General features: G+C 38.3%; 1 protein-coding gene across 1 annotated transcript in view; it reads right to left on the reverse strand.

Annotated features, from left to right (window-relative positions):
• The window catches only part of MYO3B (myosin IIIB), a 193,080-nt gene that overhangs the window by 87,779 nt on the left and 88,600 nt on the right, over positions 1–16,701 (reverse strand). Inside the window, exons 11-22 of the mRNA XM_054173114.1 lie at positions 11,710–11,806; positions 10,717–10,833; positions 9,675–9,779; positions 6,606–6,689; positions 5,803–6,005; positions 5,331–5,429; positions 4,634–4,748; positions 4,161–4,287; positions 3,779–3,989; positions 2,630–2,777; positions 2,237–2,390; positions 175–263 (exon numbers count right to left, since the gene is read on the reverse strand). Of these exons, the coding sequence (XP_054029089.1) occupies positions 175–263; positions 2,237–2,390; positions 2,630–2,777; positions 3,779–3,989; positions 4,161–4,287; positions 4,634–4,748; positions 5,331–5,429; positions 5,803–6,005; positions 6,606–6,689; positions 9,675–9,779; positions 10,717–10,833; positions 11,710–11,806 (1,549 nt within the window). The remainder of the gene's footprint in view (positions 1–174; positions 264–2,236; positions 2,391–2,629; positions 2,778–3,778; positions 3,990–4,160; positions 4,288–4,633; positions 4,749–5,330; positions 5,430–5,802; positions 6,006–6,605; positions 6,690–9,674; positions 9,780–10,716; positions 10,834–11,709; positions 11,807–16,701) is intronic.

The following is a 16,701-nucleotide window of genomic DNA, read 5'->3' on the forward strand; positions in this document are numbered from 1 at the left end:
GATTGGTTCTAAAATGGGCTACTCTCACATGAAACTTTTATTGTAGATTCCAGTTACTGTAAACTTTATCATTCTGTCTCATGAGAAAAAAAATCATGAAGCAGAAAGATTGGACAAAACAAATAATGACCATACCACTGTTATCTGAACTAGATAAAAATCACATGGTCTTACCTTTCCAGCATAGTGCTGAATACCAAATGACAGTTCTACTCCTTTTGGTCTCCAAAAGTATTTGCATCGTAAGTTATCTTCAAACTTATCTAGACATTGGGAAGAGACACTGATGTAAGTAACTTAAGTAGAATCTTCATACCAATTAGGGACAGTTTGCTGCTCAAGAAGCCATAACTACTATAAACACATATGTTATCAGACTGCTTAGCAACAGCTGCGTGCCATCTTCTCCATGCTTTCTTCCAAGCTGCCACTTCTGAATGGAACAGCTCTTTCCAAAATAGCCTAGTAAGACTGTCTTTCAGATATCACTGTGGATTGTTTTCTGCATGAAAACCTATCAAATAAGAGAGGAAAATGAGGTGTGATGACTTCTCATATTTTGCTATGAATACACTTACTTGTGTATACAGGGTTTGGGATGGGCTTATTTTAACACTCAAAGCTATGCATAGATTTCAATTGTTTAAATGCCTATTATTTGTGTTTTCTGTATCTTCCTTTCTCCATTCATTTAGCTTTATGCATCATGTTTCAAGTATACGTTAACACCTTCAGGCTGGAACCGTCTCATCTAACTTTGGCTCTACAGAAAGAGAGGCTTCTGCCCAAAAGCTCTTCTAACAAGGGTTCCCATTACCTGCAACTACCTCTAAAGAGCTGACAGAAAAAGAAACACCACCTTCTAAGAAAAATGTCTTTTATGCCCTGTGCTATTTTGTATGCTCTTTAATCTTTTGTAATGAAATTAGTGCTGATATTGCAAAACTTGCTATAGTATTTCTTTATCTGAACGAGCAACTAGAGGCCTGAGGACAGAATCAATTGATAACATTCTCTGTCAAGCTGTGTTGGTCAGAAAAATATCACCTAAATGATTTTTCTAATGTTGGAATCCATTAATATTTTTTGTTAGGTTATTCTTTCTATTAACATTTAATCAAACTTGTATTTAAAGCAAAAAGAACTATGTTTGGAATTTCAGTGGGGTATGAGGGAGGGTGGTGGAATTAATGATTGGCACATCTGGAAAGGGCCAAATATCCCACTTTGCTGTCTCCTTGAGGGATCCTGCTGTACTGTGTACAGATGAGCAGTAAGACTGATGGGCACTGGACTAAGGAAAAGTGCCTCTGTTAAAGTTTAAGTTCAATATTCAGTATTAACTGGTTTTGTAGGATCCAGAAGGAGGTACACAGCTTTAGTATACAAATGATGACTGGAAGGAAACCATAGCATTCATTCTAGCTGTGACCTAAATTCAAGTTTCAACGCAGCCTAGCAGAAATGAAAAATCTTGCACATATATTGTGCAATTTTAACAGGCAGCTGTTATTTTTCTCTGACTAACAGTTGGAGTCTCTGCTGCACATTCCATTGAAGGAACTGGAACTTTCCCTTTCATATGACAGGGAAGAATGGAGCTCTAGGAAATAAAAGCAAGAAAACAGTTTTAAACATGGCATACACCGCACGTTTTAAAGTTGGCATGAAGATTTGTTAAAACAGATGTAAAATATGCATGAAAGAAGGGAAATATTCAGCCAGATGGCACACCAGAAATAACACACACTTTCTATTTATGATGAGATAATCTGGAGTGAAGCAGTATTTTCTAATTGGATAAACATGGGCCTGGGAGCCTGGGAGATCTAAATTATACTCTCAGCACTAATGCTCCTCACAGGGTGGTCCTAGACACAAGATTCTACTATGTCTCTGCCTTTCCTTCAGTAAATGAAGACAAATGCTGCTTGATGTACCTCCCACATATCAAGATGACACAGATTATTTCCTTGTAACACTGGAAAGACAGTAAGCCCTTGACACCTATTATAAGATAACTTTTGCAATATAAAAAGAACAGAAAATATGTAAGGTGAGAAAAATTCTGAAGTGCAATGAAAAATATACTACAAATGTCAAATAAGATGGCACAGCATCAGCAGGATAACTAGGCTAGTAGAACTTGCTTGAGTAACTCAAGATGTCATCCTGCCCCCTGTAAACATGTTTGTTGTTTCTCAATTTTTTTATTTTTTCATTTCTTTGCACATACCAACTAAAGTTAGGTCTGTTGCCTGAGGAAATCGGCTTTCTTCATCTAGTAGAGATAGGAGACCCATGGGTTTCTGAAGGAACATATCTAGAAGTGGACGGTTGTCCTCATACTCCACTGTAGTAGCATCAATTCCCTCACTCTGATATTCCATCTATAGAGTCACCAGCACAATTTTAATTTTAACCAGTAAATACATCATCATTACAACATTTATGATACACAGCAATACTCTAAAGGCCCCAACAACACTATTTATAAAACTTCAGTTAAAAGATGTCACTATCTTGCATTTAAATCACATACCTATTTTACGGCTTATAATGTACTGCTGAATACAATCTGTGGCTCAGGATAGCTGATTCAACTAGACCTCATTAGAGTTAATCTTACCTGCTCAAGTGCAAAGATATGTTGATTGAAGTAAAACTGGATCTGTTCATTAGCAATATTTATGCACAGCTGTTCAAAGGAATTTCTTGCGAAGTTCTCAAATCCAAATATGTCTAGTATCCCAACATTCATCCCATTTTCAGCACTGCTGCATATAAAGATAGCAAACTTCATTATGGGCAACATCAAATTCAAATAAAAATAACTGTGGTAACTGAGACCGCATAACTGATTCAGTCTGTTGCAAAAATAGAGTGAAAAAAGCGTGTTGGGACCTGACCATTTATGGATTTGTTCAGTACCATTAATATTTGTGTTTTCCACTTGCTTCTTGCAAATTTCTGTGAAGAAGGCACGAGAATCATAGGTATATAGTAACAGACACTTAGCAGTCCTATTAAAATAAGTGGTTTTAATAGGTAGATCTCTACCAAGTCTGCTGCTGCTACAAGCTGCACTGTTAAGATCCCATGTATCCTCAAGTACACTCATACCATAGTCACTTCTGCAACCCTAAGTATGAGGGAGGGCATGTTCATGTGAGATAGTGAATTGCCAAGTAGAGATGTCAGATCAGAAGCATTTTCACATCACCTAAGGGGTTTCTTCTTTCTAAAAATCTCTACAGCTGCTTGAAAGACCAAAGCAGCCAGATCAGTATCTGGGAATGGAATCATATGGATGTACAATGTGAACACTTCTGTAATTATGAAAAAAATATATTTAAAAATCAGCATGCTTTAAGCAGCAGCAAAATAATATTCTGTATTTCTTGCTAGCTTAGAAAAGCAGAAGGACTCTTAGGACTGTGAATACATAGCAAAGGTTTTTTTGGTGAACTACAATTATTTACCAAACTTTGGCATGTTTTTAACATTCACTACATAGAAAACATCTTTTTAAAGAATTGTGGAGCACTTTAATGACCCAGTTTCCATTGACTTCAGTAGCTAAATTCCTCTCAGCCCTCTGAAAATATTTGGGTTAACGTCCTGGAAACAGAATTCCGTATCACAGCATGAAAGCAATTTTGAAGCCTTAGCCAAAATAAACACAGCACCCCTTCTGCAAAATCAAAAATATACAAATGGATGAACCCATCAAAGACATATGCATGGTAAATACACGATTCAGTGATGTGTAACTTGCCATATATTTTTATCTGGCTGAAGCAGCGTATTAATACGATTTACGATCCAGCTGAAGAGCCGGCCATAAAGTGCTTTTGACATGGCATCTCGCACGTCAGCTGCTTTGTCCACGGTGTTTGTTCGGATAATAGTCTCCCCTCGTGTTACAACACAGTGGGAGGTCAGGGCCTCTTGAAGTTCTTCTGACCCAATACTTAGTAGTGCAGCAGCTAAAAAACAGCGGGAAAATGATACATGACTGTGATATGCAGTAGAAATCACCATCACTGTCCAACTGTTATCCCAAGTTAGAGATTCTTACAAACACAGTCAGATTGTATTTACAGAATTGACTATGTAAAAATGTATTTACAGAATTGACAATGTGAAAATGTATTTACCGTTATCTAAGGCTTCTGGGTTGGGAACCTCACTTTTATCTGTTTGGTGTTGTGAAGAAATGGCAGCAAACTCAATATTTCCAGTATTTAAGATTCCAGTCAGAATTCTGTACACTGAGTATACTTCCTGTAAAAGATGACAAGAAGCATTTTTAAGGAAGCTGATTAGGGGGACACTGGAATGGCTACTAAAGCTGGTAGTTTGCTCTCAGGTTAAGTTCTACAAACTCAAGAAAGTAAGATACAGAAACCAGTGTGATGTAGCATTGTGAATGGACTTGCCTGAGTACCAAGTAAGACCTCAGACTGGTCTTTGTTTCCAAGTGTAAATTTTCACGGTTCACTTCTGTGATAAGAGAGATTTTGTGACGCTGGTGTGTACCCACAAAACCAAATGGGAGCCTGTGCATGGGAAGCACAGAGGTGTTTGCTATAAAGAAAGTAAGTAATGATTTAACAGCTGGATTTCTTACCTCGTCAGTGAATCCTATAATTCTAAAGCAATGCTGAATTGCTTCAAATTGTCTTCCATAAGAATCTTTAGTAATAATATCCTGCATTACTCTTCCAGTTTCATTATCTATATATCTAAATAAAATGGAAGAAAGAAGGCATCATACTAGCAGATATGCCTGTACAACCTCCAGTGACTTCAATGCACGTACCTCAGTAACTGGAAAGAACTTTAATTTCAACATTTTCCAATTACACATTTTGGTGCTAATTCATAAAAAAATTCTTATTTTTGTTGCACTTTTGCTCATTCTTTGTTAATATCTGTTATGGTGTCAGCAACATTTCACACACACTCCCTCACCCACTACAGATCAGATACACCCAAAGTACAAACGGCAATTAAAATTCAGAACTCTAGAGCATTTTGTGGGTTCTTGAGTATTATAGTAAGAAATAAGATGATTGTCCTGAATTCAAAGTATGACAGAATAGTAATTTTCATTGTTCCTCCTCCTCTTTAAATAGTTCAAGTTCTCAAGTAAACACAAATAATCTAATGCCTTATTGTCCATCCTCTTCTTTGCTTGGGAAGATTAAGAAAGATCCTTAAGGGATGGAGAAGGATTAAGAGAGATTTTAAGGCATCATACTGAAAGCAAGAGCTGATCAATAGCTAATTACAATGAGCAGTTAAAACAAGTGAGTGATAGTTACCTAGGAGGCTTTTTATCAGGAAGTCTATATTCAGAAAGTTTCTTCTGATGATAAAGGCCAGCATAAATATAATAAAATATATGGAAATTTTTCTCTCCCCTGGGAAAAAAGAAAAAGTATCCTTTTAAAGCACATGTGTTTATTCTTGTGGCATCTTGCACAATGCAAAGTAGAAGTTCCTATCAGGAGCTCACCGAAGCAGGCACAAATCTCGGACTTGTTTTAAAAGTGTAGGATTAGCAGCTGTGGAACTCTGAACACACAGTCAACCACAATGCTTCTCCAAAGAATGGAACAACTCTGCCTTTTGCTCCAAAAGAACCTAAGTGACTATTCTTGTTGATTTAGCACTGTACAAAGGTTTGCTGCTTTAGCAGACGGCACAAAGGCATTTAAGAGAAACAAATTTGGAGAATAAACCAGAATCCAAACATCATACAAATGTGCAATTACAGACAATTAATATACCTACACAGCCTGCTTTATAACTCTTGATTTTTCAAGTAGATATTCAGAAATCTTTGCTCCCATTACAGCTCCTGTGGGTGTAAACATCATTTCCAGGTATTTTCCAAAGCGACTTGAGTTGTCATTGATGGCAGTGCAGGCATTCCCAAATGCTTCAACCAGAGGATTCACCTGAAGAATTTTCTCACGCAAAGCACGGTTATTGGCCTTGACAGGACAGATAGAGATAAGAAAGATCATTAAAATAACACAATCCAGTTCTTGCTTTGGAAGCATAGCATCTCTTTCTTGTGCTTCTGTGGACTTAGATAATGTGTTAACCTTTCCAGTTATACAACAATAAGGCCAACAAACTGATGAGGAAGTCTCCCCCAGATAGGAAAACCATCAAAACCTAAACACATCTACTTAAAGTTAGCCTTACACACTTGATTTTCTCATCATTTTCCACTAATACCATTAGTCATAACATTTAAATGTGTAAGAGTTTCTAAGATTAAAGCCACAGCAAGATGTGTTGTTCTTTACTGCATAAATGAACAACAGCATATGTGATAAACATTCTAGGTAACTATAGGCACTGAACTCAGGATCTGGGACCTTCTCTTACAAAAATACAGAATGACTTGGTGTGGATTGTACTCTAGTAGCTTAATTCAATTCTCTCATATGCATGATTACTCTGTCCCTCACTCAAGTAAGACAATTCAAACAAACAGCTTTAAGTATTAAAGATAAATAAAGAGGAAACTGAGGATGGGGTTGGGAGGATTTGTTCCTAGTTTTAGATGATTGGGTAAAAAGTACCTTTCCCAAGAAGGTCAAATGTTGGACGATCAGATGGGCACTTTCTGTCTTTCCAGCACCACTTTCCCCACTGATGATAATGCACTGAACAAACATGACAAAACAGTTAAAGGCACAGCTCGCCACATGGTTGATCACAGCTATTACTGCCCCAAGTTATTTTTTACTAATGAGCATGAAGACTACAAAATTCTTTCAGTCAATTCACAGTATCGCAGTATCGCCAAGGTTGGAAGAGACCTCGAGGATCATAGAGTCCAACCTGACACCACAAACCCCATGACTAGACCATGGCACCAAGTGCCACATCCAATCTCCTCTTGAACACCTCGAGGGATGGTGACTCCACCACCTCCCCGGGCAGCCCATTCCAATGACTAATGACTCTCAATTCCCTCAACTACCTTCCGAGGGGAAAGATCAGCAAGGGCTCAGTGTAATGATTTATTCCCTAGATTACTACAACATGTCTCAAAATGCCTGACAGCAAGGCGTGAAGCAGTGACTAAATTTCTAAGAGCTAAGGTATTAAAAAGCGACCATGTCTACAGGCTAACACATGCTATGAACATATGCAGCTTGTTTCTTGTTTCAAAAGCTTATAGCTCAAAAAATTGCCACATTTCTGTTGATGTGGTACAGTGCAACAGTGCATCCGAACTCACCACACTGACTTGACATAAATTAACATGAAACACAGGGTACAGCTGCATTTAATACACTAAGCAAAAGTCTGCTCCTGGCTTTAAATATAGTCTTAAATAATTGCTGCTGTGTAGAGAGATTATTCTGTAGGTGACTGATACTTTCAAGCTAGAACAGCAAAATAGCAGATAAGAATTTCAGAAAAATAACCATCTGCTCATTGGATGATTCTAGGAGAACATAGCCACCTTCCTCCTGAGTCAGCATTCCTTAACACACAGCATTTTTTAGGCTCTCCAAATAGCTTCCAGACTCATCGATTAGCTAGAATGGTCTAAAGTTGGTGGCACATAAGACCCTTAATGGGAAGGTCGTGAGTTCAAGCCTGCAGTGGGCACTAGTGTCCTCCCTACTCTAGTCATGAGGTCTGTGGTGACAGGTTGGACTTGATGATCTTTGAGGTCTCTTCCAACCTTAGTGATACTGAATACTGAAAAACCTTGGTATCCTCCTCTCTGCTGTTATACTTCATGGATGAGCTAGAAGTAGAAGGCCAATGCACCCTGAAGGCCAGTTCACACCTGAAAACTGAAGGGTGAACACTTCAGATCTTAGCAAGTTAGAATTCTAATAGCATTTATAATTTTTCCATTTTTTCATGTATTCTGGAGATCATCAGTACAAGTATTACTCTACCTTAGGTATAGTATCAACTGACATATAATTTAAAATGTTAACATTGAGCAGTTGCATATATTTGCATATTTTTATGCTAACACCTGAAAATTCTTTGCACCAGACTGTGAACAAACAAGATTCTTGGCTGTGAGAAGATCCAAGGTCCTAAAACACTTGATGCAATACCACTTCATAGAGAACTGAGCTTCATTAAAAAGGTCTGAAATATGTAGCCATTTCTGGGTGGTGTCTTTTGATGTATGACAGCAGGTTCAAGGACTGACTCTAAATAACATATGCAATATGACATCTGAAGCTCATCTTTTTGCACCTTGAGTATTTTTTTTCCTTGAAACAGATAACACAATGGTGCAGTTACTATACCTAACTTGTCTTTGTGTGACCAGAGAAGTCATGTACAACAGTTCAGACATGTAAAGCCCATGAGTTCTTGTAGAACTAAAAACTCTTGTAGAATTGGCCTGAACTTTATCTTCAGGAGAAATGACAGACCTGGATTCAATTTATTACAGGCATCATAGGAAAACAAGGAAAAGCTCAACGAATACAACAAACAGAACCAATCCACTTCTGATCTGGCTACAGTGTTTATCAAATGCATCAATGTCTGAAGAACCAACATAACATTTGCCAGCTAATGGAGATGAACATGCACCTGTAATCCTTTGCAAACAGAAAACAGGAACATCTTAAATGGGAATGAGACATATATAAAGGATGTGCAAAGTTAGCCTGATGGGCTGATGTTGAAACCAATTTTTCCCCCCGTACAACTTACTGTTCATAGTACTTGTTTTCTTTAATGCTTCCATCAAAGAGCATGTATGCCCTTAAAGAAAAACTACCCATCTCTCAAGACAGTGTGCTGTCATACACTCAATAGAACGCCTTTTTTTCTTTGTCTTCAATGTGGCTTTCATTTGTCTTCTTTGTTTAGCATTTTCTGACTGAAAGTTTTTTTATTATTTTATTCTGATTTTGTGATTTAAAAAAGCATTTTGTATGAATAATTATGTGATGTGCAGGGTAAAATCAGGAGGATTTTATAAATAAATACAGTTATTAGCTCTAAATATTCATGTACATATAGCACATCAAACTGGAAAGTGTACAAAATTAGAGTACAAAATTACAATCACAAGACTGCAATAAAAAGAAATATAACTTCTACATCATGGCCTTTCATTACCATTAAAATAATTGCTATATAATTGGATTTGTGTCCTTACTACATTTATATTAGAACTATTGTTCACATATTTTACTAAAAGAATCAGTTTACGGTTCCTATTTTTTGTGACTTATACGTAAAGAATCGATTACCCATCTCTTAAAACTGTCATTATGCAGAGGAAATGTGGTTCAAACCCTGACAATTTGCTATGGCATTGAGACCTTCCCATTTTACACCAGTGTAAATTATTACAAGAGCTAATGCAAGACAGGCTAGAATCTGTGTTCGCAATACTCTAGCTGGTGTCAACTGCCAGGACTTCATGGGTGTCCAGGATAGTATATTGGTCAGGTAACCCTAACATCTTCTTTGATCCATTAGTCTCTTTTAGTTCACTGTGTCCTGTTCAGAATTGCCTAGGCTTACTAGATTTCTGCTCCATTTTTCCTGATGTAGGAATAAAACGCTCGAAGAAAAGATTTGCCAAAGGAGAACATAACAGAACATCAGCCACAGCCACACAGACCAGTGGCAGTATGATTAATTCTTACCTGATCTTTGCTGAATGTAACCATACTTTGGTAGGCAGCATCTGCTGATGCAAATATGTGAGGGGGATTTGATGAACGCTTCACACCATGGTAAAGCTTGGAGAACTAAATTAAAAGAAGAGAACACACAGCAGTCAAATCACACAACTTAGCTGCATAATTAAGAACTGAAAAGAGGACAGTAATTTTCTTCTGCTACTTCAGCAGAAGGTAGTTGCCTTTTTTATCACAGAATTTCCACTGAATCACCTGGAAGAAAAGTGGTAATTCTTGGCACTGACCAACTTCCAGAATACAAATTATATCTAAAATGCACTCCAATGTTTCCCAAATAAGACAGAGGAGAGAAACGTATCACAAAGAACAGAATTTCAAACACAAGCATTCCATCAAGAAAATACTCAACCTATACATCAGACACTTCAAAGATAACAGTAAACTTGAAATCTGGGACCTCTACCTGCAAGCAACCCTGATGTAGGCACCCATGATTTACGGCTGAGATTTATGGCTTCACCTCTGTTGCAGATTTGTATGGAATTAAGCTGCCTCTAACTTTACAGCATTTGATTCACTTCCTTTTAAGCAGCAGCTGGTGGCACAGGACACGTAATAACCTAACACAGCAATTCTTCAAGAAGCAACAGCCTCAATATAAGGAGATTCATGTAACCATCTTGCATTTCTGAGAAGAAAGCCCTAAATGCCAGTCAAGGAACACAGATGTGGCAATCTTCATCCCTCCTGTGAAATTTGTGCCACTATGCAGAGAGGAATTAAATAAAATGAGACAACATAAAACCAAAACAGAACACCACAAAAAAAACCCAAACAAAACAAAAACCCCCACCAAATCCAAAACAACAACAGCAAAAAAACCAACAAAACAAATCCAAATTAAATAAAATGTGCAGCCACACTTTTCTGGAAGAAGAAAAGGCTGAAGTTTAGTCTGTGCTTACAACATCACTTAAGCATTTTAGTGTATGGTGTTAATATAAATATAATGTGAGTATTGTCCATAGGTTGGAACCATTCTTACCTGGGGAGAATAAATGCTGAGATTCTGAAAGGGGTTTAAGGCTATTAAAATGTCTCCAACATAAGTATAAATTTGCAAGTCAGCATAGCGTTTCTGCAGCTGATGAATAATTGTATCCTGAAAAGATTACAAAAAGTTTTGATAGTTAAACAGCATTTTCCTAGTTAGGAACGTTTTTCTAAATGTAGTGAGAACACTCATTAAGAAACACTTACTACAAGTGTTACTAATTATTTTTAAAGGCCAACATCACAAAACCAAGCAAATATTTTCAAGATTCTTGCAAATGTCATAAAACTAATTTAAATGGCAATTTCTGTTTCTGAATTAGTACATATTTTGTTATACCACCCTGAGAAGCAAACCTTCTGAAGAGAAAATGACCATGCATACTATCGCTGCACTTCATAGTAAATTTTCATTCATATTTTTATTTTATCATGAAAGAAGAGTAATAATTTTTCAAGGACTGAACCTTAAGTGGCAGTAAGAGACTGTTTTAAACAGGGCACTGGCACAATTTATTATCATGTCTTTTTCTTGCTGGCATGCAATTTAAGGATCATCAAAACAAAACCTTACAGCTACTCTGAGTATAGGTGATATAGTGAAATATGCAACTGATATTCTTTAATCACTCTTTATTCAGAAGCTGTAGACACCATGCTACTGTATATAAATTCATTAGTGTTAGGAAAAAATCACGTAAATCTTCATGAATAAACATCTCATTTTAGGAAATTCACAAAATAATTACAAATACTATCACTCATGACTAAATTCTTCCACAAAATAGAATTCCCTGCTACTGTTTTCATGTTACTATGTACAATTCTAACAAACCTATCAGTCATGTGACAATTCCTTTGTCATGGTGAGACAAAATCTTGTAAGAAGAAACTCTTCTTATTTTATTAAAATAAGCCCCAAAAGTGGAAAGTGTCAAAATGTTAGGCAGAATTGTCAGAAATTGCTACTTGGACAGTACAGTACCTCATCTAGAACTTCTAGATTCACCAGATCATCATCTAGAGAGTACTTATCAGCTCCATCCACATGGTAAGGTCTTCTAGTATGTATTCGTTCATGCCTAGAAGTTTTTTAAGTAGAACACCAGTGTTATAAAACTATCAAAGACAGTAAACATTAAGAGTGATGGGAAGTCATGGGTGAGTGTTTTGTCATATGGAAATTAGGGACCCAGTCCCTGAAATACCTATTTTTGCTTGAGATAGCCTTTTATAAAATCAGTTGCTCAGACTGCTGACCAGTGCAATATCTGTTGTCCCTTTCACAGCATAAACTCCTGTTTATCAATGCTCAGAAAAGATTTATCTGCAGACTTGCTACCACATACTACTAGTCCCTTTCCCTTCCCTTTTCTTCCCCTTCCCTTCCCCCACTCTGTTTAATTAAACCTCTCCCCCACTTACCCAGTCTATAACATTGTCATCTAATGAAGTTCTAAGAAACAATAACTAGTATAAAAATCCTTCTGTTACCTTGGTGTATGCCAAGGTGTCTCCTCAGATGACCCTAGATCTGGCCCAAAACAACAGTTTTGAGCCACAGCTGCCATCAGACTCTAAATTGTATGGATGTTCAGTCAGCTTGTCCTCAGAGATTTAAGCCACACAATAAGCAGCAGAGACAAACTGTCACATAACCCCTTCATAATCAGATTATACTGAAGGAATCTTTGAAAATGCTGTGTGTATGTTTTTAAACAACACATCTTGTTGAAACAGAGACAAATCAAGAGGCTGTAATATGTCTTCCACAGAGGCGGTGAAATATGAATGCTGTAAGCACAACTAAGCTTTTCTTTACAACATAATCAAAGCACAGTAGGAGGACACCCACCGAGATACAGTCTGCATCCTGCTGAGTAACATTTAGCATTGATCCTCAATGACAGCCCTTGACAGATTGTTTCTGCATTGGTTGCCATGTAGAAAGTAGGAATCATGTGACCACACATTCCAAAACAACGCTAAATATTGTACTGAGCACTTACAGAGTGGGGCTGTATTTGGCAGGAAACACTATCTGTAATGCTGAAGGTTAATAGGAAGATGTAGCAGGTCTTTTTTCTCTTTAATCATATCTCCATATACGCATGGAATCCTGTCTCAACAATGAGTGTTGAGGCTTTTGCATTTTATTTCCCCTTTATGTATGCATCTACATTTAGAGCTAGTCAGTTTTCATCCAGTAAAGAGTACATTTTCATATTCAAGAGCTATTATATCACCGGAAGAATTATTGCATGGAAGGCCTCTAAAAAGAGGAAGGGGAAGAGTGCTAGGTGTGAATCACGTTTAAGGATCCTAATTTTTAATGTCTATTTTTATTCATGTTACTTTTGGCTGCTTGATGAGTTCTGGAAACCTTTTTGTGATGGTTTATTTGAATCATAACTAAAAAACCAAACCTGTGCAAACTGGCTTGTCAGCTAGGAAATGGAACAGTGGGAACATAGCAAGTTTTGCTGATAGTCCCACTTACATTCTACATACTACATTCCTCGAGCTGGTAGTTTGCTTGATGTTGTACATATGCACATCATCAATGAAAGAAGGAAAACAGAAGTAAGAAGCTATACAAGAAAAAATATTACAATGAGTATTACTTCTAGTGGGCAGCATAGTGATCGTGTGAATTTGTTCCAAGTTCCATGCAATTAAACTTTCCAACTTTAAATCTTTGATTAGGGTGTGGGCTGAGGGTTCTTTTTGTTTTGTTGGGCTTTTTTAAACGCTATGTTCAAGAACATTACACTTCACTGATGAGTTAGCTCCTCAAATGACTGGGAATGCAATTAAGTGGCCTTATATACTATTGTTTTTCCTAACTGTTTCCCTTTCAAACTAGAATTCAACCTCTTCACTGCAGAGAAAAACACTGTTGGAAATAATGTAAATCTTTCAGAGATGGGAACACGTCTCAGTCTACAAATGAAGCATTAACAGCTGCTTTACTTCACAATATAGCTAACATAACTCATCTGTGAAGCTTTTTCTTCCTCCAGCAAACCATCATAGCCACAACATTAAACTGCAAGAAGCTGAAAGCATGGATGTATGTGCCAAATGTGCAGGGAGAAGAGGAAGCAGGCACATTCAAACTCAAGCATCTCTAATTGCTGAATGGATTTGTAAACTAATCTGTTATCTGATTGTGTATTAAACTCCTGCTGTTTGTTCTCCTTAAGTGATATCTGATAAATGAATCAACTTTTTTTTTTAAAGTTTTTGTTTGTTTGTAACACTGTCAGCAGATAACTAAGGAAACTGGTCTTAGTCAAATATAGGTAAAACATATATACTTTTGTGCATGTATTTCCTTGTGCTTAACTCATTTCCCTAAGTACATGATTAGCTTCAGATCTCCTGCTGTCCTCATCAGTTTTCTACTTAGTCTATGTCCTACAAATACACTGTCAGAGTGGGAAGGAAGAATACAAAAAGTAACCTTTAATTATTTCCACAATTTTGTAACAGAAGTACAATTTGCTTTTAAAGTGTTAAACAAAATAAGTCTAAATAGCAGAAGGAAACACTCTTAATTGGGAAAATAATGGTCACTATATTTTTTGCATAAAAAAGAGAATTTCAGCCATTTTTTTCAATAACCCTTCCTTTCTGATGACATATAAAAATCTACAAATTCTAAGCAAAAGAAAAACCAAAGGTGTGAGGTAATTTGCCTTATACCTGGAGGATCTAGTCTCTTCAGTGGCAAAAGAAGTAGCATAAAGAGCCAGACATACAAGGTTCCTAACCTTACCAAACCTGAAGAGCAGCATTAGATTTATTCTGAAACTCTAGTGATGGGCACTGTCTGTTGAAAAACATTCTATCCTCCCAAATACCTTCCCTTTGCCTTTTTTGTCAGGCAGGACTAGCTGGAAGGGATAGACTTTTGGAAAAGCAAAGACATGAAGCATCTTGCCCTTGGGAGAATAATTTAATAAAGAAAGTGTGAAGCATTTACTTGTTCTACATGTGGGGAAGAAACAGTTTGAAAGAAAGTAACATTTTTATTTCAGTAGTAGATATCAGTCATAGTAATAGAATGCTCATACAACCCCACTATCAAGCTGATGACAGGGAACGGAAAACTGGATGGAACACATGGATTTTCAGACCAAAAAGTCATCTTTCCGGCAAATCAAAGCTGAGGAAGAAATCCACATAGACCAAGAATTTTTATGTTCATTAGGAAGCTTCCTCTCTGATCTCTCTCCTTTCCACTCCTAATATTCTTTTATGAATGCCTTTACTTTGGCCTCTTGCCAGGCAAGATTATGGAACAGGTCATCTTGAGTGCAATCACACAGCATTTACAGGATGGCCAAGGGATCAGGCCCAGCCAGCATGGATTTAGGAAGGGCAGGTCCTGCCTGACCAACCTGATCTCCTTCTATGATCAGGTGACCTGCCTGGTGGATGTGGGGAGGCCTGTGGATGTGGTCTACCTGGACCTCAGCAAGGCCTTTGACACCATCCCCCATAGCAAACTCTCGGCCAAGCTGTCAGCCCATGGCTTGGATGGGAGCACACTGTGTTGGGTTAGGAACTGGCTGGAGGGCCGAGCCCAGAGAGTGGTGGTGAATTGTGCCACATCCAGCTGGCAGCCAGTCACCAGTGGTGTGCCTCAAGGATCAGTGCTGGGCCCTGTGCTCTTTAACGTCTTTATTGATGATCTGGATGAGGGCATTGAGTCCATCATCAGTAAATTTGCTGACGACACCAAGCTGGGGGCAGGAGTTGATCTGCTGGAGGGTAGAGAGGCTCTGCAGAGGGACCTCGACAGGCTGGGCACATGGGCAGAGTCCAACGGCATGAGATTTAACACATCCAAATGCCGGGTTCTGCACATTGGCCACAACAACCCCATGCAGAGCTACAGGCTGGGGTCAGAGTGGCTGGAGAGCAGTCAGGCTGAGAGGGACCTGGGGGTGCTGGTTGACGGTAGACTGAACATGAGCCTGCAGTGTGCCCAGGCAGCTAAGAGGGCCAATGGCATCCTGGCCTGCATCAGGAACAGTGTGGCCAGCAGGAGCAGGGAGGTCATTCTGCCCCTGTACACTGCACTGGTTAGGCCGCACCTCGAGTACTGTGTCCAGTTCTGGGCCCCTCAGTTTAGGAAGGATGTTGAGTTGCTGGAACAAGTCCAGAGAAGGGCAACAAAGTTGGTGAGGGGTCTGGAGCACAGCCCTGTGAGGAGAGGCTGAGGGATCTGGGGTTGCTTAGCCTGGAGAAGAGGAGACTCAGGGGTGCTCTCTACAACTACCTGAAGGGAAGTTGTAGACAGGCGGATGTTGGTCTCTTCTCCCAGGCAGCCAGTACCAGAACAAGTAATTTGTGGAAGCTAGATATCTAGTTGTAAGAATCACTTTCTTGGACGGACTGCTGCTGTAATCCTGCTGGCTAACAAGAAGGGGGATGCTGCCAAGCCACTGTAGCCTCATCCCAGTATGTGACAAGGTAGCCTGAACATTATCTGCCCTTCTCAAACTATTAAATACTTCTATTGGGTTTTGCATTTTATCCTTTTTGTCTCATGTACAGATTTGCATTTTATCCTTCAAAGTGCAAAGTTCCATAATCACAACTGTCTGTTCCCCATTACCAAAAAAAAAAAAAAAGAAGCTAAATTGTGACCAGCAGTGGCACACTCCTAGCATGACCCAAAACCAGCAAACAGAACTTTGTACTGTCTACAGTAAACTTGTTTAAAACCTTATCCATACAAATGCTGAAGTTATTTCATTCATTTAAAAACTGAAACTGCAGGTTGGTTAACTCCTGTGAAGAAGTCCATTTTTAGAGAGCAACACAAGCTATCTAGTGTGTATAAAAACACTGAAGAGAAGAATGAGCCACATCTGGAGTTGGCCTCTTCAAAGCTGCTGATAACTGGGAAACTGCCACCATGTGAAAAAATGCATTTGATACTCAATCAACATTAACTCCCAAA

The sequence above is a fragment of the Dryobates pubescens genome, chromosome 2 (assembly GCF_014839835.1).
Source record: "Dryobates pubescens isolate bDryPub1 chromosome 2, bDryPub1.pri, whole genome shotgun sequence".
Lineage (NCBI taxonomy): Eukaryota > Metazoa > Chordata > Aves > Piciformes > Picidae > Dryobates > Dryobates pubescens.